Source organism: Gossypium hirsutum, chromosome D12 (genome assembly GCF_007990345.1).
Source record: "Gossypium hirsutum isolate 1008001.06 chromosome D12, Gossypium_hirsutum_v2.1, whole genome shotgun sequence".
Lineage (NCBI taxonomy): Eukaryota > Viridiplantae > Streptophyta > Magnoliopsida > Malvales > Malvaceae > Gossypium > Gossypium hirsutum.
In genome coordinates, this window is record NC_053448.1 from 52,931,726 (window position 1) to 52,954,312 (window position 22,587).

The window sequence follows — 22,587 nt, forward strand, 5'->3', positions numbered from 1 at the left end:
TGGGTGTCAACTTTGCTTCGAATTATCCGATGAGGCACTGGGTGCCAATCTGGTGTGTTTGGTTGGATCCGTGTATCCGCCAAAGTCTGAGTCTGTTAATAGGGGTAACTAATTGAAAAGTTAAATCGAATGAAATGAATCAGTTGAGCCATTGAAAAGAAACGTGATTGTGGAATATAATTAAAAATGTGAATTGAATATGAAAATGTGAATAGAAAGCATGAACTAAATGTTCATGAGATAAATAATGACTCAATGTGATAGTGTATGATATTAACTATTGAAAGCCAAATTGAATTGTAGAGATTGAGAAAAGAAAGTTAAATAAGAATTAGTTTGGTAAATTTTTAAAGTTAAATGATTTAATTTACTTGGTTATTATATTATAATTTGAATTTTAGTAATACCACTGAATATGATATACTCAGCGTACGATTGTTTCCGTGCGCAGGTTAGTAGAAATTAAGGTTTTGGCTCAGCATCCAAAGCCATCCCGACTCCAGTGCAAAATTTGGTGATGTAATCTTTCTTTTGGTAAAGTGGCATGTACTTAGGTGTTATATTGGTCACTTGAAAATGTCTTACGCTTTTGGTTGAAAATGATACTAAAATATTTGATAACATATTTAACAAGTTGAAATAGAAAGAATGAAGTTTATTGATTTAAACAATATATGCAAATATTTATTTGGTCTATGTTTAGGTGTTTTTGAATACGAAATTGTATGGATTATCATACAACCCTTAATAAACAGAAATTTATACCAAATCTTAATAATTAACCTTTTCACAGTTTGACCATAAAATCAATATATATCAAATCACTTTATAAAATCATCATACAACAAAATTAAAGTTCTAAATCCATGTTAAAACATCCGGTATTCATCAATGATAATTTTCAAAATTCTTAATAAAATAAAATAAAACTAATGAAATAGCTAGCTGGACCTATTTGTAAAAGTCTTAAAAATACAAAAATTACAAGAAAAAGTCAAGAACTGAACTCACATGAAGCAAAATAGAAAACCAGCTTAAGAGCTCTTCAATGGTGTTTTTAGGCTGAAATTTAGAGATGAAATGTCTAGAAATCATTTTAGCCATTTGTTTTATTTTTCTTAATTTCACCAAATAACCATTTTACCCTTAAATCACATAATTTCATTATTTTTTTCTGCTTATGCCTCCTCAGCCATCCCATGTGTGTCTATTTTCCCTTTTAGTCCTCCCTTATTTACCATATAGACTATTTAATCATTATTTCTTTAATTAGCATGTTTTGCATCTTTTTCAATTTAGTCTTTTTTAATTAATTAACTATCAAAACATTAAAATTTTCTAACGAAACTTTACTACTACCTTAATGACACTCTGTAAATATTTATAAAAATATTTAAGCTCAGTTTATAGAAATGAGGTCTCGATACCTCATTCTCTAAAATCACTTGACCTAATAAATCCTTACAAAACACAAATTACTAATTCAAAAATCTTTCTAAAATCATGTTTGACTCTTAAATACTAAATAATAAAATTCACGAGCTTACTCATCTAATTTAGTAGTCTCGAACCACTGTTTTTCGACACCACTGAAAATCGAGTTGTTACAGCAACCATTTTTGCTCATCTTTTTATCATGAGTTAATAAATTTAAGTAATCAATTTATATGTTCATAATATTCCAAATTCATAGTAAAATATTTAATTACAAAACTTAATAATTTATTGAAATGATATCTTTAATTCTACTCACCGAAAGTTATGTTTATTTAATAAAATAATTATAGATTTATTAAAATGATATTTTAATTAAAACAACTTTCATTATAATCAATAAACTTATTTATATGAAATAGTTATTTACTTAAAATTTTAGTAGAGTATTAATTTAATAAAGAAGGTTATTCATAATTATAAATATTATTGTTATTAAGTGAAAAAGTTATTATAAAAAGTTATAACGATGATTATTATAATGAAATGTCATTATAAGGATGATTACTGTAAAGAGGGCTGACATCTAACGGTAAGAAAACGGAGAGTTACTATTCTCTTTTGGAAGTACACATTATGAAAATAAAACAAATTTATGTAAAACTCGTACAAATTTTATTATCCGACGAACGCTGATTACAGATTGCTTCACATAAAAGCAAAAATTGTAGCAAACCAAAAAGAAGTGGCGGCCGGCAGGTTTTTAAATCAAATACCCACCGCCACCGCTGCCAATTTCTCTGTCTCCGCCTTTGTCAAAAGAGAGCAGAACAGAAATAAAACAGCAACCACCACCACCACCTTTAAATTTAATTTCAATGACGAGGGCCCATCTTAAAATTAAAAGCCTTTTCACCATTTCAACTACTCTACGAATTTAAGGTTTTTTTTTTACTTGAATATAGAGTTATAACCTCGTATTATGGTTATATCTATTCATTTCGACCACTCTACTCCTAAAAACACTAATCTTTTACACCCCGGCTTAATTTAAACAGTAATAGGACTGCAATGCAATATTACGATTATCATCACTATTCTATTACGGATTCTGGAGAGTTTAGGGGAACTGTGAGCCGGTGAAGGTTTGGCCAAAGGACCAATTAGGAGGGACGACATTGTTAGAGACAAGAGTTCGACCGTCACTGGTGGTGACCTTAAAGGACAGACTTTGTCCATTAAGGTAAGTGTTGCTCTGCCAGTTTTGGCCCCAGTTCCTCGACAGGGGTTGCCAACCGGTTCTTGAGCCTTTTATGGAAACCGATACAACATCGCCGGCACCTCCTACGTTGGTGATTAGGACTAGGTTGAAGTATGAATGTCCATTGATTGTGAATCTTATGCCTCCTCTCTTCCTGCACGCTACCCTACAAAAACTCCACACAATACCAAACTCTTATATAAAAAACCAAAGATGAAAGTTAATCTATCTCCTCTCTCCTCATTATTATTGTACAAGTTAATCCAATTCAGGTAAAAAGGACAAAAATATAATGAAAAAACTCATTTATTATATTATTCCAAAATTCATAATTTTTTTCGGTTCTTTGTCTTTTAAGAGTTCTAGTCGATTTCTTAGTTTTTCAGTCGACCAATCAATTGAAGTTTTATCTTTTTTGAAATAAATAAATTATCATTATTATTATTGTGATTGGGAACGTCAGTAAAGGGTGATAATACCTTCTATAAGCAACAGGAACAATCCCGGCTTTGTAATGGGCGATTCGTTGGAAAACAGGTTGAGAGAGATCAAAATGATGCAGAGGAGGGTTGCACCAGCCGCCAGCATTGTTTGGGAGTGCACTATTTGGTGGGCAGAAGTTGGTGGCAGTGACCACAATCGAGCCAGGCAGGCACCACCGTGGGTCATTCACGCACTTTATCTCGAAACAAGCTCCACAACTCATGCCATTATTGAACAGCGCAGTGCTTAAAGCCGCTGTATTAGTCCCATACCCTTGGATGTATAGGTTCCCATATCCACACGCCCCGCCTTCAAAATTATCAAAACAATTGCTTTACACTTCAAAATTTAACCCCCCCCCAAAAAAAAAAAAAAAAGAAAAACATCATTGACGAAGTTTGATTAGTGTGATACATCCGACATCCTTACTTTAATGTGGAGAACTAAACCAAAATAAAATTTTATCATATGATAAAATCAACATCAAAATTTCACGTTTATAATTAAGAAAAAAATCATATCTGAAACGTACCCATTGTGCCAGAGGCATCACCACCGCCGTAAAATGTGGCATGAGCATCAACCCATCCCCCACCATATCCATAAGCATAGGAGAAAAAATGAAGAAAAACCATGAAAAGTAGAGGAAAAAGTGCCATTTTCGTGGTGAATTTAAGAAATGAAACTTGAAAGATTGGGTATCCTTTAGGCTTTAGGTAGCTTAGGGAGGAAGAAAGGAAGCAGTGGTAAAAATTAAAGACAAGTGTTGTTTTGAGTAGTGAGGGAAGAAGGAGGAGGTGGGGGGATATATAGAAAGGCGACGAGTGGGAACGTCACACCATCTTGGCTAATGAGGTGTGGGGGGTGCAAGCGGTTTCTTCCACCCTGTGGACCCGAACTCAGCTTTCCATTCAAACCACGTTCTTTTCTCTTTTATTACTCTCGACGGTTGATGCATTCGATTTGGGGGAGATGGAGTTCATTATTATAAGGTTTAATAACACCAAAGTTGTTATTCGGGATGTTTGACTGTGTAATATAAGGTTTTATATTTGATGTTCTCTTTAATACTTTTTTCTTAATTATGAGATCTTTTGAATTATTCGATTTTATCATATTGATATACGGTGAAAAAGTTAAAGATAATACATTTAAAACATAAAAAATTAGTCACATCATCCCTTGCTTTTAATTGAAGTAGAGCCAATCTCATAGGTAAAAAGACACATTTAGTAAGTAAAGATTGCTTAGTGGGTGTGACATTTTTCCCTTAAGACAAGGGGATATGTTTCGGCAGCCTTATGATCGATTGAGAGTAGGGTAGGAATGACGACAAGCTATGTTATTAATTTAAAATTATTTATTATCTTCGTTGTATTATTATTTAAATTCAATTTAAATAAATTTATTTATGGATTTTTACATCTACTAAATATAAGTAAAAAAGAATTTTAATAAATAAAGCCCAAATTTAATTCAAACAATGAATTTGAACATTTAAATATGTTATCTGCAAAATGAAGTGAATTTAGATAATATCCTATAATTAATATATGTATTTTGCTTCAAATCCAATATAAATTGTAATTAAAATATTTAAATATAAATCTCATTCGGCTCTATAACTATCCAAAATTATTTTTAAAAAAAATTCAGATTTATACAAATATCCATATCTATATTATCTATTGTCATATCTAATTTTAGTTTTGATAAAATTGGATTTTATAAAAATTAAAATGATTATAAAATATTATCTAAAGTTTCGGGGTTAATATACAATTTTACCACTATACTTTTAAGTGAAAATCCACTTTACTTTATTTTAATGGCTATTTGTCATTATTCTTATAAATTTATCTTTATACTTTAATTTCATGTTTAATTTAAACTAATTTGAAAACAAAACTTAATAATAATTTTTATATTTTACTTTAATATTTAACAACAATAAGCTAATTAATATACTGGAATTAAATAAAATGGTTATTTTATAAAAATAATCATTTTTTTAATTTTTTAAGTTTTTATTTCATTGTATAGAAATTTTAATTTAATTTATTAAGTTTTAATATTTATAAGTCAAATTATTAAAATAAAGTTGTTTGAAATCATAAAAATTAATATTGAGTGGTAAAAATTGAATTTAAAAAAAATAGAGTTGATAGCAAAATTTAATAAACGTTCAAGTTTAGTAGTAAATTTCAATCACATAGTCATATTTTTCAAAATATAATGGGAAATGAGAAAAAAGCAGCCTACCCTATTTATAAGAATAAACAATAAAGGAAGTTATAAATATTAAAAAGGAAAAGGAATAAAGGCTAAAATCGGTAGATGATAAAAGAGAAAGGATTGCACTTGGAATCCCACCCAATTTAAGAAAGAGAGTAGTGTAATGCAAAATAAGGAATGATGTTATCAGTCTTCAATAAAGTTTAGTAGACATAAACCATCGATATGAATCCGTCTCTAGTTACGTACATAACCATTCAATGTCATTTTACCCACATATATATAAATCATTTTAATATACTAAAATTATTTTTTTTAAAAATACATAAAATAGAACAATTTTAGCTTTTGACGACATGCTTTAGTTCTGGCTTTGAAGAAAACTGATAATCGAAATGGAAGACGGGTCAAGTTTTAATTGAATGCCAACAAAATCTGTAAAGGATGAAGCTGACAAGCAGGGGAAAGGGTGAGGCTGCGCATGGGTGGTGCTGGTATCGGGGAAATTAAAAGGTGGTTACATCGGGAGGACCAAAATAACCTCTTTCTCATTTATTATTTTATATTCTTCAAATGCTAACTTACTTCTCAGCTTTCGGAAATTCTTTTTTAAATAACTTAATTTAATTCATTAATTACCAAAATATTTAATTTTACAGTGATAGTAAGTGTAACCTGACATACCGGCGACACCATCTCTCAATGATGATCCAATTATCTTCTTTTTAAATATAAGTATATTTTAAGTGTTCTTATTGTATTAGACGATACTAGTATGTATTTTTTAAAATACTTGTTAAATATACAGGTATTCAGGGAGGAAAACTATTTAATGGGTGTTGCTGGTGTGTCAGGCGGCACCAAGGAAATTTTTGAAACAAAAATTGGTTTTGTCAAACGGTAAAAAAATTCAATTTTTTTTGGTGTTGGCGGTGTGTCAAACGGCACTGATGGTCACGTGAAGCTGTCAGGCAACACCAAAAGCCTATATATACATCATCTTTGGTGCAAAATATGTATATGTTGAAGTAAATGATTTTTTTTCTTAAATTCTATTGAAGAGAAAAAGGAAAAAGAGAAACTTTTGTGATTAATAGTAGGGGATAGAACAAAAAAAAATATCAATGTTCAGAACAAGGGGTGATGAATTTTTTCTTTGTGTTTGTGTTTTAGGGAGAAATTGTGATAGTTTTAAGATATATTTAATTTTACGGTAATCTGGTGGCGCTTAAACACGAATAGATTTCATATGCCGTTTGGGGAGTGCATCATCACCTTAGAAAGTGGTTATGTCGCATTACAACTCGGGTTCCCAGTTGACAGTTATGTGGTCACTGATTTAAATAAAAATAGGGCTCCCAATTGAAAGTGGTTATGCGGTGACAAGTTCAAATTGATTATGTTGTTAAGGGAACCCAGTTTAATGGCACCAAAATAGGATGCTTTATTAACTCCATAATAAGTTTGAAATTATAATCATAGAGAAAATTTAAACTTTGTTTGTTCTCGAGTCAACTCTAAAGCTTAAGTAAACTCATATAAGACTCAGGAAAAGTTTTAAATGATATTACATGATGGAAATGATAAAAGTTAATGAATGGTTTGATCCGAATTAGTGGTGTAATATGATGTGATGAAATGCAATATAATTGAATAAATATTTATAATATTTATAGATGATGATGGATGAAAATTAAATTGTGTATGAATGGTCATGGTAAGTTAGTATGTATATATATTGAATATTGGAACTTATATGAATATAAGCATGTTATATTGTATTGGTCAGTGTTAGAATATAAAATTTGATAATGATATTTAACATGAGTTGCAATTGCGAGAGATTATGCATAGCGGGTTATGATCCGGAAGGTTGGGATGAATTAATCGACTCGATTTGGAATATAGTATGCTAACATGTTATACTCTTGAACTAGTTTATGGAACTTATTTAAATGAACTTAAGTGGAATAAATGAGGTACTTAGTAGTATGTTTTGCATAGGTGTAATTATTGAGTGTTTTTATTAACTTATTTGTGTTGATATTGAATTTGTAGAAATACCATTGAGTTGATAATTCAGCATACGGTTTGTTTTGCATTATAGAACGCCTGGATGAGAGGCGACCTTGCAATCCTATTTGTTTAATTTCACGCCATTGATCCACTACCAACGTTGGTACATGGAGAACGAGTTGCATTATTTATTTAGGGTTTAGGATTCAAGTTTAGGGTTTAGGACTCTAGTTTGGGGTTTAAGGTTTAAGTTTAAGATTTGAGCTTGATGTTTAGTGTTAGGTTTAGGGTTTGGGGTTAGATTTCAATATTTGAGGTTCTGGGTTTGGGGTTTAGGGTAAAAGATTACCAATATTATGTATCAATGACTTGAGAAATTTAGTGAAATATTGTTAAATAATTGAAAAAGGACTATGGATGATGTGGTGGGAAGAGGTCATAAAATAATTTCTCCTGTTTCAAATGCCTTTATTTGATAAGATAATGATAAACTTAGCAACTTAAATATTTCTACTTCTTCAAGTAATAAAAGATGATGCTGATGAGTTTAAAGTGTTAGCTTGAAATGTATCAATATCTGGTTTATCAAGCTACAGTCATAGCCCATAGATGTCAAACATACCAACCAATGAACTTTGTTCTAACATGCTATGAAATATTAGAGTAGACAAAGTCTCCAACAATTATTCTTAGTATTGTTTCAAGTAGGATAAATTGTTTGGTATTTAGAATAATATATAGTTAAATAGAGTAAATTGATTCGTAATTGTTTGTTTATTCTAATAATTAGAACAAGTTAGCATATTAAAGTGATCCCTATGAGAATGAATGATCAAATTTAAGTGAACTGTTGAAAAATATGAAATGACTCAAATGTGTCTGAGGAAGTGCTCACTTCTTAAAACATTACGACAAACTGGCCTGTCTCCATATTTATGTGATCGACAATTTGCTGAACTGGATTTTTTGGGTCGTGGTGACATTGTGTATTGTATCTAATCATCAATAAATATCATATCATTTGAAAACATGTTTAAAGGATCGAATCATGTCTATTTAATTCCTGAGGAAGTTAAATCAATTGAAAAGAATGCTAACCATCCTTGTTTACTTTATTTATTACATTTATTTTTACCTGAATGATTTTATTATATCTTTGTTCATAACATGGTCGTCATATTAGGTGGACAGGCTGAAATGGGAGGGTTTGAGAAAAAAATATAGATTTGATAAATGGGTTTAAGGAAAAAAATAAGACTCATTTAGAAAATGGGCTGGGTTGGGCCTTGGGTAAGATATTTTGGTCTGGGCTCGACCCAACCTGAATTTTTAATTAAAAAATCCTTGTTGTTTTCCCACTTTTTGTCACTATTTGCTATCATTTTACTATTATGTTGCTACTATTTTGTTGTTAATTTTGGATATTGTATAACACTTGTTTTATTGTTAATTTTGTTACTTTAGAGGCATTTACTACTTAAATACTTTTTTTTAAATTTATTTTAAATTTGTTGGGAAACATGTATTCTAATATTTTTAGTGTTTTTGGTGTATTATATTTTTTAAAATTTTTAAATAAAAAATTAAATTAAAAAATCAATACATGTAGGGCCAGACTCGAATTTTAGCATTTTTATTTAGATTGGGTTTGAAAAAAACTAGACCCATTTTTTTGGGTCGAGCCAGACCTAAACTTAATAATCAAGCCTAAATTTTGTTAAGACTTAATCTGACCCGGCCTATAGACAACTCTAAAGCTAAATTTTACATTATTTTGAATGATTTTCATTAGTGTGGTTAACAATTTTACTGACTTACATTATTTTAAAAATACAAAGTTAACTAATATAAATTTCAAGTAAAAGAAAAAGTTATTGCTCACAGGGACCGACTAAATCTGTTGAATCACTTGATATATCAAATTCAACAATCAAAGAGTTAATTTTATTAGAAACTATGATATATCACTCGATGTATCGATATTTAATTTCATCGTTATTGTTATTTTTATATTAATAACAAATAAATGCGATTCAAATCCATATTTAATCTAAAAATTTATGTGTTTGAAAGTTATAAATTGATTAAAATAAATGTGATATTTTTCTATTTTGTTGATATCAATCTGTCCAAATCGTTAAGTAGACATCAAACAATAACCATTGTATTTTAACTTTCTACAATAACAATTCTATCTTATTACTATTATTATTTAAATTCAAAAATAAAAAATAAAAAAATTAGTGTTCCATTCTACTCGGAGGTTGAATACATAGAATGCATTATCATATTCCACTCTTCTATTTGCTGCTTTATTCAGAACAACTCAGTGGCTTCGTTCTAGCCTTTATTCATTTATCGCAAGTAATTAAGCATTTATTTCTTTTAATGGAAGCCAGACGTGAATGAGGAAAATTGATTAAACAACATCCTTAATTTTTGTCCCCAATAAATATTTGTTTGATAGCTTAAATAACTAAAACAATATAAAACCATTATATCCATGAAAAATAATATAACATAAAGTATTACCACATTTATGGTAAATAAACACTAAGGTTTCATTTGGACGGGCGATTGACTGCGGTGTGGTGCGTTTAACTTACTTTTTGTCTCACGCTACAGTATCGCTACAGTATCTAATCTCACCGCCACCGCTGTTTTTACACTAACCGCAGCTAAACGCACCACCCATCCAAACTCACCCTAAATCCATAACTTACAAGCACTAATAACAAAATTTGACCCAAATCACTATCATTTCCCCCATTTTCGTTTGATATAAAGAAAACATGATGAACCAAAAGTCTTTTGTCCCATTCATCTTTTACTGGTTTTACTTTTATCATCACAAAGTGAAGTGAGGCTTCAGCAAACTTTTATCACTAATTTAGACCCAGCAATTCATCTATTTTATTCTATCATAAGTGTATTTGAAAAGATTCATATTTTACTTTAATATTTTTTATTATATAGAGCTTTTATTAATAAAAATAAAAATAAAGAATTACGGGAGTTAAGTGAGATTGTATGAGTCTCTCTTACTTTAACCAGTAGTTGAGAGTTTGATCCTCATTTTAAGTATGAAATAACTTTAAAACTCGTGGCCAAGGTCACTGAGCTCACTCCAATGAATACAAAATTTGAACCCGTGTCATTTAAATATTAGATGAAAACTCATGTCAATAAAATAAAATGATTTTACTATTAAATAATAATTTAAATGAATCAAAATTATATAGAAAAAGAAACCATATTTATGGTCTGAATTCGGATTAGACCTAATCACAAATCTGCAACCAGTGTAACATGAATAAGACAGTGCCGTGAATAAGAAGCCGAAACATAACATCCATTGCTTCTTCCTATTAGTTGCTATCATGATATCTTAAGGATTATGTTTGAAAGATGACATTAAAGATTTCGCTTTCAAAAGGAACTACACAATCAGGCCCTAACCTTTCCTCATTTTGTAATATTACACAATATGTCCCATGGGATGGGGCCTATACCTATCAAAAGCCCCCATCTTGTAACTGGAATCGACCAGGTGAACACCTTTAGATGGGGCCATGGAAGGGGGGGGGTTCAAATATCTGCAGCTCCTTTTGATTTTGGTGGTGAAATAATGTGAATCTGTTCCTGTCCCCGACATGATGGTGATGGAATAAATGTCTTTTTGCTTTACCATTTCCAAATTGCAGCCGTAAACTGAAATGAAAGAAACCTTGCATTAACATGAACCATCAATTTTTTTTATATGCATTTGACAAGAGTTTTAGGACTTACTCTTCTCCTTGGTTTGCTTGTTTTTACAAAAATATTAGATAGGGATATGATCAGGGGCAAAACCAGAACAATTTTTTAGGGTTCGAATGAAATTTTAATTTTTTATAGCCTATATCTTTATAATTTTTAAAAGATTAAATTGAATTTTTATAATATTAGGGTAGCTAAAGTAAAATTTTACTTTTACTAATTTAAACTTTTAAAAAATTTTAGAAAGTCTAAATGATAATTTTTCATTTTAGGGGGGCCAAGGCCATGCCAACCCTTTAGAATTGTCTTTGGATGCGATTTAGGGTTTAATTGTTCATCCATCAAATTGAATTCATAGATTATATCAATATCTTATATATTTGATTAAGTTGAGCTTGATATATAAACCTCAATTTTAGTTCACCAAAATTCATACACAAAACTTGTTTACTCTACTCATAATTTTCTAAAAACACTTCTTTTAACCATTGATAATTTATAATTTTCCTCTTGTCAAGTTCTTAAAGTTCAACTACTCAACATCTCTTTAATATTTAACTATTATATGATTTAAATCATATATAGAATAATATGTACAAATAGAAGTAAAAATATTACATAAAGATATTCTTAAATGTTAAAATAAAAAGTATCTGTTCTTTTCATAAAAGAAATATTAATTATATAAATTTATTTTTTTGAGTTCAAAAATTTTGTCTAGGCTCAAAGAGGTATAAGGTACACAAATAGAGATGATTAAATTGGTTTCGATAAAGTTATGAAAAGGTAAGCAAGTGAGGTCACATCATAGAATTGGAATAGGCCAAATTTAGAAGATGATTCAGCATATGCACAAGGATACAAAAGATTGAGTTTGGTTTAACTCAATGCGTCATTATATTAGATTTGTTGGTCAGTGCTCCATCATCCACTTGGCATTTCTTCAAATTCCTTTTATCTCAGCCTCTACCATGTATATTATGATCCAAACTGAGATTATCATAAATTATTCTAGATACAAAATAGAACCATAGATATCTACTTTCAACACTGGAATAAAATGTGTTAGAATTTTGTTGTTGTTGTTGAAAACTGCTCTCTAATTCAGTAATCATATTTGCACGTTGATTTCCCTTGTGATAGATATGTAAAAGCGAGGCTTTCTCAAATTTAGATACAGGCAACCTACAATCGTTTACATGTGCAACAAGAAATTTATTGTTAGTCCAATCATTTTTAATAAATTTAATCATTGTTTCACTGTCAAGCTCAATCTCTAAATTAGAAATATTCAGTTGTAGTGCTAAGGAAAGTCCATCTTTGGGTGCCCACAACTTAGTCTCAACACTGGTAGCCGATGGAATGTGCCTATACGACACTTAATTTCCTTCCTCATTTCTGATGATGGCATCACCTCCACCTTTTTTGAGGTTACCCATTGATGATTCACCGGTGTTGAGTTTGAATAAGCTCACTACTGGTGCACACCACTTGACTTGGACCATCTTAGGCAAAGATTTAGATAGCAACCTACCAAACAAAGCAAAAAATTCTCTTGTTTTGCTCATAACTTTATTAATTATGTTAAACTTCCTTTGGTTACTCCTAAATACTATAGAATTTCTCGACAATCATATTTCCCAAATAAAGAAGCAAAAAACAATATACTTTTGTATTCTATAGACTATGGTTAACTTGTACTAGTTTTCAAATGCAAGAAATAAAGTATGAGCAAAAGTGATAGTAGAAGTGGGCACTTATGATGACATTATGATAAATAAATAAAAACATAAGACAACAAATTTTTTTACACAATTTGATTTTCCTACATTTGTGGAGCATAGCTTAGTGAGATGAATTCATTATCATTGAACTTAATACAACAAGTAATCCTAGTTCTAGCACACCTTAGTGAAGAATCTTCACTTTTGTACTTTAGCGACTAGACCTCTCACCACTAAATTTCCCCTTGAGATCTTACTTTGTAAAACCAATAACAAAAGGTTTTACAATCTTAAATGCACCCTTACAATAGCTGTAATGGCCCAAATTTAAGGTTATCGGAATAGTGGTTTTGGGACCACAAATCCGATAAGGAAAATTTTATTTTTCTTATATTTTTATGGTCTACAATTTCACAAAATGATTTCGTGAAAATTTCGTTCGAAAATTTTGACGTTTGGGCACTCAATTTAGTCAAAAGGACTAAATTGTAAAAGTGCAAAAGTTGAGTTCTACATGTTAGAGGTGTCCAATTGTTATGAAACTTTAAATTGGAGCTACTTATATGGTAATTAGACCATTGGTTAAGTTGGTAGACAAAAATGGACATGAGATAAGTGAAATAGAAAATTTTTAAGTTAGGGGCAATTTGGTAATCTAGTAATTAAAATGAATTAAAAGGGAAAAGATGACAAATTATGCTCATCTTCTTCATTAGGATGAAATCAGAAAGGGGGGAAGCCATAGTTAGGGTTTTCAAGCTTTCAAGCTCCATAGTAAGTGATCTCAAGCCCCGTTTTTAATGTTCTTTACGTTTTTGGAGTCCCGGTAGCTTAATTTAGCTTATTCTAGCAAAATTTTAACCTAGGGTTTATATTTGGAAAAATACCCATAGGTGAAAAGTGTTTATTTTTATGTTTTATGATAGAATATGAAGTTATAAATTATGTTAAACAACTTTTGCTAAGTGATTTTAAGTGAAAACGAGTAAAACGACATAATCGGTAAAAATACCTAATGTTCATAAGTAAGTGTTAGAGTGGGAATTTGATGTTGCCATAGAAGGGGAAAATGTTCAGCATGTTATAAAACATAAGAATAAGAGATGAAGTTTAATTTCCGAGCCTTGGGGCAAAAATGTAATTATGCAAAAGTTTAGGGGCAAAATTGTAATTGTGACAAAATTAGAGTCGAGGGCTGTTTTGATGAATGTGAGTATTAAATAAGTTAAATTTACTATTTTAGATCAAGAAGAACGAAACTCGAGGTTAGACAAAGGGAAGAATAAAGTTGAAGACTAAGTTGGTGAATTGGGCTATAGTTGGTACCGAGGTAAGTTTACGGTAAATAAATACACTATTTCAATAATTATTATTAATATTTTTATTTTCCAGCAATTATGCATTTATTTTATGAATTTATTTAATGTTGATCCAAGCATAAAATGATAGAGAATTAAAATTAAAAAGTCTCGTTGATACATAAGGATGGTACTGGATATGAATGTCATGACATTTGGGTAAAGAGATCCCATGTAAGACCATGTCTGGGACATGGCGTTGGCACCGAGATGAGAGGTCCCATGTAAGACCATGTTTGGGACATGGTGTTGGCACCGAAATGAGAGGTCCCCTATAAGACCATGTCTGGGACATGGCATGGGCACCGAGATGAGAACATCCCATGTAAGACCATGTCTGGGACATGGCTTTGGCATGTTATTATCAGAAGAGACCTGAGTATCCTTATAATTCCAATGTAGCTCAACGGGCTTGTAAACGAACCGTGTTCATGAAAGTTCAGTTTAAAGCATAAATGGCAAGCTCAGGTAAGTTATAAGAGTTTAAAACTTATTATACTATCAATTGATGTTCAACGATGCAGCAAGAGATGAGTAAGTTATGCACACAAGTATTCTAAGTAAATAAGCAAGAGAACTAGAATGAGATTAACTAAAGAGTAAACTAGAGATTTAGTCACTTGAGTTTAATTATTTGTGCTTAATGTTGTTATTTATTTGCTAGTAAACTTACTAAGCTTTACACTTACTTCTTTTATTTCTCTTCCTCGTATAGTATTGCAAGCTACTTCAAGGATCCTAAAGAAGTCAGAGATCGTCCACACTATCAACCACAACTGCTCGATATTTTATGTCAAAACACGTTTGAGTTATGGCATGTATAGGGATTTAGTTATTTTGCATGTTTGTAATTATGATTTTGCTAAAGAATGATATGTAAGTATTTGATGATGAATGGTTGCTAAAATGGTTAAGTATGAAAGTGTTTGTTGTTATAAAAAGTCTAGGTGGTAAACTATGCATGAAAATCATAGAAGGGTAAAATTTTGCAAATAAATAGAATTCAGGCAGCAATAGTGACGTGAATTTGAAAAATCACCTAGGATAGGACAAAATGAATTAGAGGGTGAATGATATATGGAATTAAAGCTTGTTGAGTCTATTTTCATGGAAAAATAACGGTTTAACAAAAGGAATTTTATATTTTGAGATATGTGAATTTTAGTGAGATAGGGTCAAATCTGTTTTTGGAGTCCTCTGTTTTGAGTTTAGAAAATCATTGAAAATTGTAAAAAAAATAATTATGAGTTATAGTTTATATGTATAGATTCCTTATTGAGTCTATTTTCTGTAGAAATAGGTAAGAACTTCATATGAAAATTCTACAGTGAGAAAACTTATTTTTAGTGACAAGAGGTCAGGACTGTCAGTTGGTGAAACAGGGGATACTTTAACTAATAAACTGTACTAATCGGCTGAACCAAAAATTCTAAAAATTTTATGGCAAGTAGATATATGAGTCTAGTTTCAAGGAAAATTTAAGGAGTTAAATTTTGAGTTTCATAGCTCAAGTTATAATTAATTTAGTGACTGCTGCGCAATTGGACAGCTTTGCTGTAAATAGTGAAATTAATTTGCAAAGTAAATTTTTATGCTCCGAATTAGTAAGATAAGTTAAGTAACGCCTGTGCTCGACTCCGGAAACAGTCTCGGGTAAGGGGTGTTACAATAGCGTTCCTCAATGAATTGATAAGTGCTCTAAAAACTACTTAGTACATAAACCTATTTAGGTTTAGGGATGATTTAATAAAAATTAATTGTTAATATTACATAGATTAACTCTAATAGCCTTCCTTCCATGATTGGTCTATTGGTGAGTTTTAATTTCCGGTACACCTTCACGTTATTAGGCCTATAAAATGTTGAAAAAAATATGAAAACGGTTGTCTTGCACAACAGAAAATCAAAATTTTGAAAATCAACCTAGTTTGTGATATTTATAGCAATAAACCCTAGACCGAAATCGTACCTATGTTTTCGGATAGAAGGATCCTTGTCATTCCCGGCTTTCAACCAAATGATTTACTCCACTATTCTCGTAACATGAATTGCCTCGAGTGTGGGCTCGACCAAATCAAATCAAACACAGAAACTAGAAATAGTTTTCTTTTCTTTTAGTGTGAAAAAGAAAGTTCTCTTCTCAAAATAGAAACCTACAGAATCATTATTCAGGAAAAATATATTTAATAGTTAAGAAGAAATTCTCTCTATTTTTCTACAGAGTAATAACATCTTAAAGTTGTGTCTAAATAGCCTTATTGGTGCCATCTATTTATATGAAGAGAAAGTAGAACTCTTGTTGAATTGTAAAGTTTATTTTCACTAGAGAAACAACTTCTTACATAAAGTAGGAGTAGGGTGAACGACATCCCTTAGTATTCCTACTAGGGTTGCCGTCTCTCCATATTCCATGTAGGGATATTGGAACTCTCTCACGCTGGGTCAAATTTTGAATACTTCTTAAACTTTTCCACCCAACACTTTGTAACTTGATTCAACCAGATTCTGTTTTTCTATTTCCCAATAAACTTCAATATTTATATTCAATTAAATAATTTTTTCATCCCAATTTTACCCCACTAAAATTATGATGATTTTACCCCTGGTAAAATTTTTGAGAAAATATATTTAATATTTTACTATTCAACTTGTTCACTATAATCAAATGATTTATTTTCATTTTCAAACATTAAAATAACTCAAAAACATAAACTTAGTATTCCGATCATTTCTGAGTAATCTATGTTCATTTGTAAATGAATCATTTCTCATTTTCATTTCCATTTCCATTTTGAGAAAACCATATTCATTTCCAAATGATTCTATTTCTCCATTTCAAAGAAATCCATAATCATTTCTGAATGTTTTTCATTTCTCTATTTTACCATTTCTATTCATTTGATTAATCATGCAATTCATTTTTGGTTTCAATGAGCTAGCGAAGGGACCAATTGAATATATATAATTGAGGCTCAAATTATTTATAGTTAAGTTCTAGCTTTTCACCTATTAATTATAAACTCATTTAGTCGTGAAGTCATTCCATTATAGTATCGTGACTGAGCTCTCCCCAATGACATACCATTACGAAAGGAACTTGATTAATGCTCGTCCAATGACCTTGTCATAAGTGTGTTATCCTCATAGGATATCCTTAATCTCTTTGGGATAATATTCATTCTCCCAATATGATCCTATTTTATCTCAAAGTAATCGTTACATCTTCCTTCATGAAAAGTTAATTACTATTAAATAGTGATCAAGTCATCCATCACAAAGACGAATGACCTGTGACCACGTTTACTTTTCATCAACCATGTAATGCCAATAAGAGGATATCATTTACCCATGTTTCGGACTATGAATTTCACTGTTGTGAATGACACTATATACTGTTGAAGTCATACACCAAACACACCAGCTTTCAGTTCCTTATCTATTTGAACTCAGGCTTTTAGTTGCATCAAAGTGTAACGCATGCATATTTCGTCATGCACTCAAGATTTAGGTATGTCACACTATGAATGTCACAAGTGAATAAATCCATAAAGAATTCAGGGTCTATTCTACTTGGGTCCTGTCCGATGTATTGTCATTCCGGTCAGTCACATTTATGTCTTTATCCTCTAGGAGTCATCCGCTCTGATGCACAAGACAAAACATCTCCCCGATTAGTCTTTTAAGCAGTTTGCTCATTCCCAATTAGACTAAGAACATGTTTAGGTTCACCTACTAATATAAGTTATCTTTCTGTATTACGATCCGACCACGTAATACTGCGTAGTATTAGTTAAACATTAAACAACCAATGAGCAAACAATTGCTTCCATTTTGATTTACGTGCAAAAAACATGTGAAGACAATATACAAAGTATTAATGTAATTCACGAATAATTTTATTAACCAATCTTTTTAAAAAATTACAAGTGTACTTAAACGAAAATACTACATAATTTCCATTTGATGTGAGTTGTGACACTGATAACAAATTCTTCTTCATGTCGGGCACATGATACACGTTTTATAATTTCACCTTGTGTGGACTGTAACGAGGGATGTGTTGCCTCTGGTGCCCTAAGTGTAGTATATTTGTTTTGTATACTTATATTTTTCAAACAAATTGGTTTAATAAAAATATTCATTAATTACATTAATACCATTTTTATATTGTCCTCAATGTTTTTGCACGCAAAGCAAAATGGAAACAAATATTGGCTCATTGGTTGTCTAAATTGTAACAGCTCGTTTTCAATGAAATGGAACAGTGGTTTCGGGACCATAAGTCCGAGTCCGAAAAGAATTTTTTTTAATATTATTTTATGGTTTGAATTATGATTGGAAAATCATATGAAAATTTTGTTAAGAAAATTTCACCGATTACATGTTTAATTGATAAAAGGACCAAATTGCATAAGTATCAAATAGATATGGAATTCAAAGTTTTAGGTCCTTATATGGAAAATAGACCATTAAGAGAAGTTAGTAGATAAGGATGATGATTCGTCCATGGGAAATTGAATAAATAAAAGGACTAAATTGGAAATAAAAGATATTAAAAAGACCATAATTAATTAAAAGATGAAAATATCATCTTTTTCATCACCTTTCCCAAATTCATTCCATGGTAACCCTAGCTAAGAGAAAATAAGCTCAAGCAAGCTTTCTTGGTTTAATTAGGTAAGTATTCAAGTCCCGTTTTTGGTAATTTTTATATTCCCGAGATCATAATAACCTAATCTATCTATTTTGGGGATCAATTTGCAAAGTTATTGAGGTTTTAATCCATGGATGAATGTAGATGAATTATGAAGTTTTATGGTAGAAAATGAAAGGTTGTTGATAGATAAACAACTTTTGTTAAAAGAATTTTGATAAAAACATGTTTAGGGACTAAATTGAAACAATGTAAAATCATGAAAAAAATTATAATTTTTGTGAAATACATGGACTGCTGTTAATACATGTAAAATTTGGCTAGGCTTGGAATAAGGATTAAATTGCATGAATTTCATTTTTCGAGTCTAGGGACGAAATCGTCATTAATTAAAAGTATAAGGGAAAAATGATAATTTTGCCCAAGATGTGACTTGGATAGAATTGAATGTAAATTGTATTAAATTGATGTTAAATTTACTCATATAGATCAGGATAGATAAAAAACGGTGTTAGATCGTGGAAAAAAAAAAGTATTGGATTAGTAGTTTGCAAGTCACGAACAATTGTCGAGGTAAGTTCGTATAACTTAATTGTGTAATTATATGTTCAAATTGATTTGAATGATTTGTATGTGAATTGTGTATTGGCCATGTATATGAAATCTGATCACATACCCTGAAATACTCGATAAATGTTAAATTCCGTTTGAATGAATGAAATTCGATTGGATATAGGGTTCTGTTTCCTGAAATGGTAGTGTTCTTACATATGTTGCGGACGTACCATAGCTCGAAAGAGCGTCCCGTTACAAGCCCTCTCAAGCTTCCCGTTATAGTGTTCTTGTGAGCTTCCCGTTAAATGCTCTTCGGAGTATCCCGATCGGTTGTGACCTTACATGTATTGTGGGCACACCGTAGCTTTTATGAGTGTCCCATTATATGAATCTTCGTGAGCTTTCCGATTAAAGGCTCTTTGTGAGCTTCCCGTTAGTGCTCGTTTGAACTTCCCGTTATATGGCTATCTGGTGCTTCCTGATTAAGTGCTCTTCAGAGCTACCTGTTAATTGCTTTTTGGAACTACCCATTATATTGTCTGGATAAGCTTTCCGTTACAAGGCTCAATGAGAATCCCGTTATAGTGCTTGAGAGAGAGCTTTTTGTTTAAGTGCTCATAAAAGCACTCCCAAATATGAATTGACAGATTTATAGTATTATACACTTCAGTTGTACTACCCAAGTATTCATCGAGATTTCAAATGATTCAATGGGTGAAATTTAGACATGAGAACATGTGAAATCAAAATGAAAATATTATGTGTATATGCATGAAATACTTGGAAACTTGATACCTGATAAGCTCATCCTTATTCTTGTTATTCATATGAAATGCATGACTAATATGTTTGTTGAGATTATGTGTTAGGCAAATGGCCAAATTGCTTTGGATGCATTTTGTATACTTTCTTTATGTATAAATGTATGGTAAGTTAATTTCCGTTATACGAACTTACTAAGCACTAAGTGCTTACTCAGTTGTATTTCCTTTGTTTTATAGTATTCGGAAGCTCGTAAGGGTTGGAAGCTTGGCAGAGATCACTCACACTATCCACTGGCCCATTTTCAGTACAAATATGAAACTAATTTTGATTAGAATAGTTGATCGAACTATTCTTTACCATTGCTTGAGCATGTTATTCCCGTGGCTCCTCAATCTATGATATTGTAATTTGTTTTCCAACATCATCTACTATTTCACATAAGGCCTGAAAATCCCACTCTTCCTCACTATCATCTTTTTTAACAGTAGCGACACTTTCATTGTTGGAAGTTGCGATGTTTCCTTAAACTTTTCTTATCCTATAATCTCCAGCAAAGTGTTAGGACTTACCGTAATTATAACAATTCCTTACCTCCTGAGGGTATTTTTATTCTTTCGATTATCTTGCTTTGACTAGCTCTCCCTACATTTGTCTCTTCATCTATTTTGCTATATTTGTTTACGGCCTTGAGATACTTGTACTTTCCTCAAGCTTGCCTTACTTTGTTGACTTTGTTCTCGAACATTTCGTCTTTTACTAAACACGCTTTTCCTCATTTTTAATCAAAACTTTAGACATTTGATTATCTAAAGCCAGTATGATTTCCTACTTGATAATCATCAACTCTTTAGACTAACCTCTAATAGCCGTTAGAAGACCATTATACTTTGGATTTAAGCTATGAATTATTATTCTTCGTAATCTGGCCTCATTGGGCATTTCATCCAGAGCCAATTTTGTAATTCCACTACTAATAAACTAACTTTGGTAAAGTACTGACTTATCGACATGCTTCCTTGGTTCAAAGTCATTCGTTGGCAGAGTGTCCCACATTTCATTTGGTGCCTCGACATCCTGTATGTGCTACAAATATTCATCATCTACTGCAAAGATTAGACTGAACGTCGTCTTCGCAGACTTAACCTCCCACTTTTCCATGTCATTAGCTTCAGTTGATGCTTTAACCTCATTCCCACCAACTACACTCCACAACTCTTTCCTTTTCAGATAAAACTTCATCTAAAGGCTCCACATGTTGTAATTGCTCTCGTTGATCTTCTAAATTGTGTTAGCTTGCGCACCAAAATATGTCATTAAGGATTTATTAACTCTTGTGCTACCTTCGCTATGTTTAGTCCCAAACCATAAATTAATTCCAGCCCTGAACTGTAAAATTAGTAGCACCTCCTCTTATGAGTGATCCTTGATTAAGCTAGCTCATGTTTGCAATGGTCCCAATCGCTATTTAACTAGCTCTGAGATCACTTATTGCAGCAATTGAAGGAGCAATAACACTAAAGGAGACTTAAGAAAGCATATACTCGACTTTGATTGCTTTCTAACTCACATATACATATGAAGAAATTCATAACCTATTTATAAGCTTCCCTAAATCGATTTAAACTTAGATATCTACAAATATTATTATTTTTATTTAGTTATAAATAAACTTATGATCAGATAAGAATAATGATTGATGAAGAAAGATCCATCGAGAGAGAAGCCAATGACTTTAACACATTGTTGTTGTGTCCATAAATTTTTTTAATTTCTTTTATAATTATTTCACTGTTTTTTCTATTTGTAAATTTTAAAAATTTTAAAATTTTTCGGATAATGACATCATTCTAACGTTATGCTCTGATAAGTGGTGAATAATGAGGGACTGGAAGTTGCAATCAACAGTTTTTACACCGATGGATGAATGATAGAAAACATTATGTCTTAAACATAAAAAAGGAAAACTTTAAAGGCCAAAATAGAAATAAACGAAATATCTTACAAATCTTGAGCAAATCTTTAAACCCGATTCCCCAACCCAAGGCTCCAACTTGAATCAAACAGCTTGATTTGTACCTGCACATTTCTGGGCCGAAGAGCTCAAACCAATGTGCAAAATATATGGGCTGCATTATGTACATTAGCCCATCAGTCGTCAAACATAACCATTAACCTTCTCTTCTCACCTCTCTATAAATAACCCACATAAACCTAGAATCTTGCCTTGAAAATAAACCCTAAGTTCTTTGGGTTGTACGACATCCTACTCTACCACTTTCTCTCCCTGCATTTCTTACAAAATCCTAACCTCCATTTCTTTTTATCTTGTTTTATGCTTTTCTC

General features: G+C 31.2%; 1 protein-coding gene across 1 annotated transcript; it reads right to left on the minus strand.

Moving 5' to 3' along the window:
• Window positions 1-2,027: 2,027 nt before the first annotated feature.
• Window positions 2,028-4,107, minus strand: LOC107946524 (expansin-A1). Its single transcript, XM_016880904.2, has 3 exons — window positions 3,711-4,107; window positions 3,175-3,487; window positions 2,028-2,861 (listed from the first exon to the last, which is right to left on the minus strand). The coding sequence occupies exons 1-3, from the start codon at window positions 3,835-3,837 to the stop codon at window positions 2,555-2,557; spliced, it is 747 nt and encodes a 248-aa protein (XP_016736393.1). The 5' UTR covers window positions 3,838-4,107; the 3' UTR covers window positions 2,028-2,554.
• Between the last annotated feature and the right edge of the window lie 18,480 nt (window positions 4,108-22,587).

What these genes read in the sequence shown, in the direction of transcription:
- LOC107946524 (XM_016880904.2), bottom strand. Translation starts at nt 3,837, where the DNA reads ATGGCACTTTTTCCTCTACTTTTCATGGTTTTTCTTCATTTTTTCTCC. An exon ending in TGATGCCTCTGGCACAATGG is followed by an intron (nt 3,488 to 3,710) that starts GTACGTTTCAGA and finishes ATAATTTTGAAG; the next exon opens with GCGGGGCGTGTGGATATGGG. An exon ending in GTTCCTGTTGCTTATAGAAG is followed by an intron (nt 2,862 to 3,174) that starts GTATTATCACCC and finishes GAGTTTTTGTAG; the next exon opens with GGTAGCGTGCAGGAAGAGAG.